The sequence below is a fragment of the Odontomachus brunneus genome, unplaced genomic scaffold (assembly GCF_010583005.1).
Source record: "Odontomachus brunneus isolate Ranch 3 - 2012 unplaced genomic scaffold, Obru_v1 Obru_scaffold_012, whole genome shotgun sequence".
NCBI lineage: Eukaryota > Metazoa > Arthropoda > Insecta > Hymenoptera > Formicidae > Odontomachus > Odontomachus brunneus.
The window spans coordinates 2,037,608-2,037,961 of NW_022639462.1; the positions used below are offsets into that span (position 1 = coordinate 2,037,608).

The 354-nt window shown below is 38.1% G+C and overlaps 2 protein-coding genes across 2 annotated transcripts in view; both read right to left on the reverse strand.

The window, feature by feature from the left end:
• Positions 1 to 354, reverse strand: part of LOC116840861 (microsomal glutathione S-transferase 1-like) — a 4,569-nt gene that overhangs the window by 2,615 nt on the left and 1,600 nt on the right. The gene's annotated exons all lie outside the window — the stretch shown is intronic.
• LOC116840860 (microsomal glutathione S-transferase 1-like) overlaps positions 1 to 354 on the reverse strand; it is a 19,750-nt gene continuing 19,396 nt past the window's right edge. The window contains exon 3 of the mRNA XM_032808151.1: positions 1 to 350. Within this exon, the coding sequence (XP_032664042.1) occupies positions 162 to 350 (189 nt within the window). The 3' untranslated portion in view covers positions 1 to 161. The remainder of the gene's footprint in view (positions 351 to 354) is intronic.

Consider the following 354-nt stretch of genomic DNA (forward strand, 5'->3'; position numbering starts at 1 on the left):
AAAAAAATCGTTAAAGATACGATTTTATTAATTACAAACTTCGTCTATAAGCCTGCGAGGAGTAATAATTTCATTCTTGATTCCATATGTAAATCCCACTATTTCTGTTCAACCTGCTAAGTTCATTATACCATCTTCTGTTGAATAGTTGCACGGAAAAATTACAAGTAATGTAATAGCGACGCAATCGCCTCAAAGCAGATAATACCGTATCCAACGAAGAAAGCTATACCTCTTGTGGGTTGTTGTGACATAACCGCATACGACAGAGTATGGATTATTCGAGAAAGTACGAAGGTTCGTATCAGCACCTTCGCCAATAGTATCGAAGGTCCAGTGCTCAGCCAGATGTAC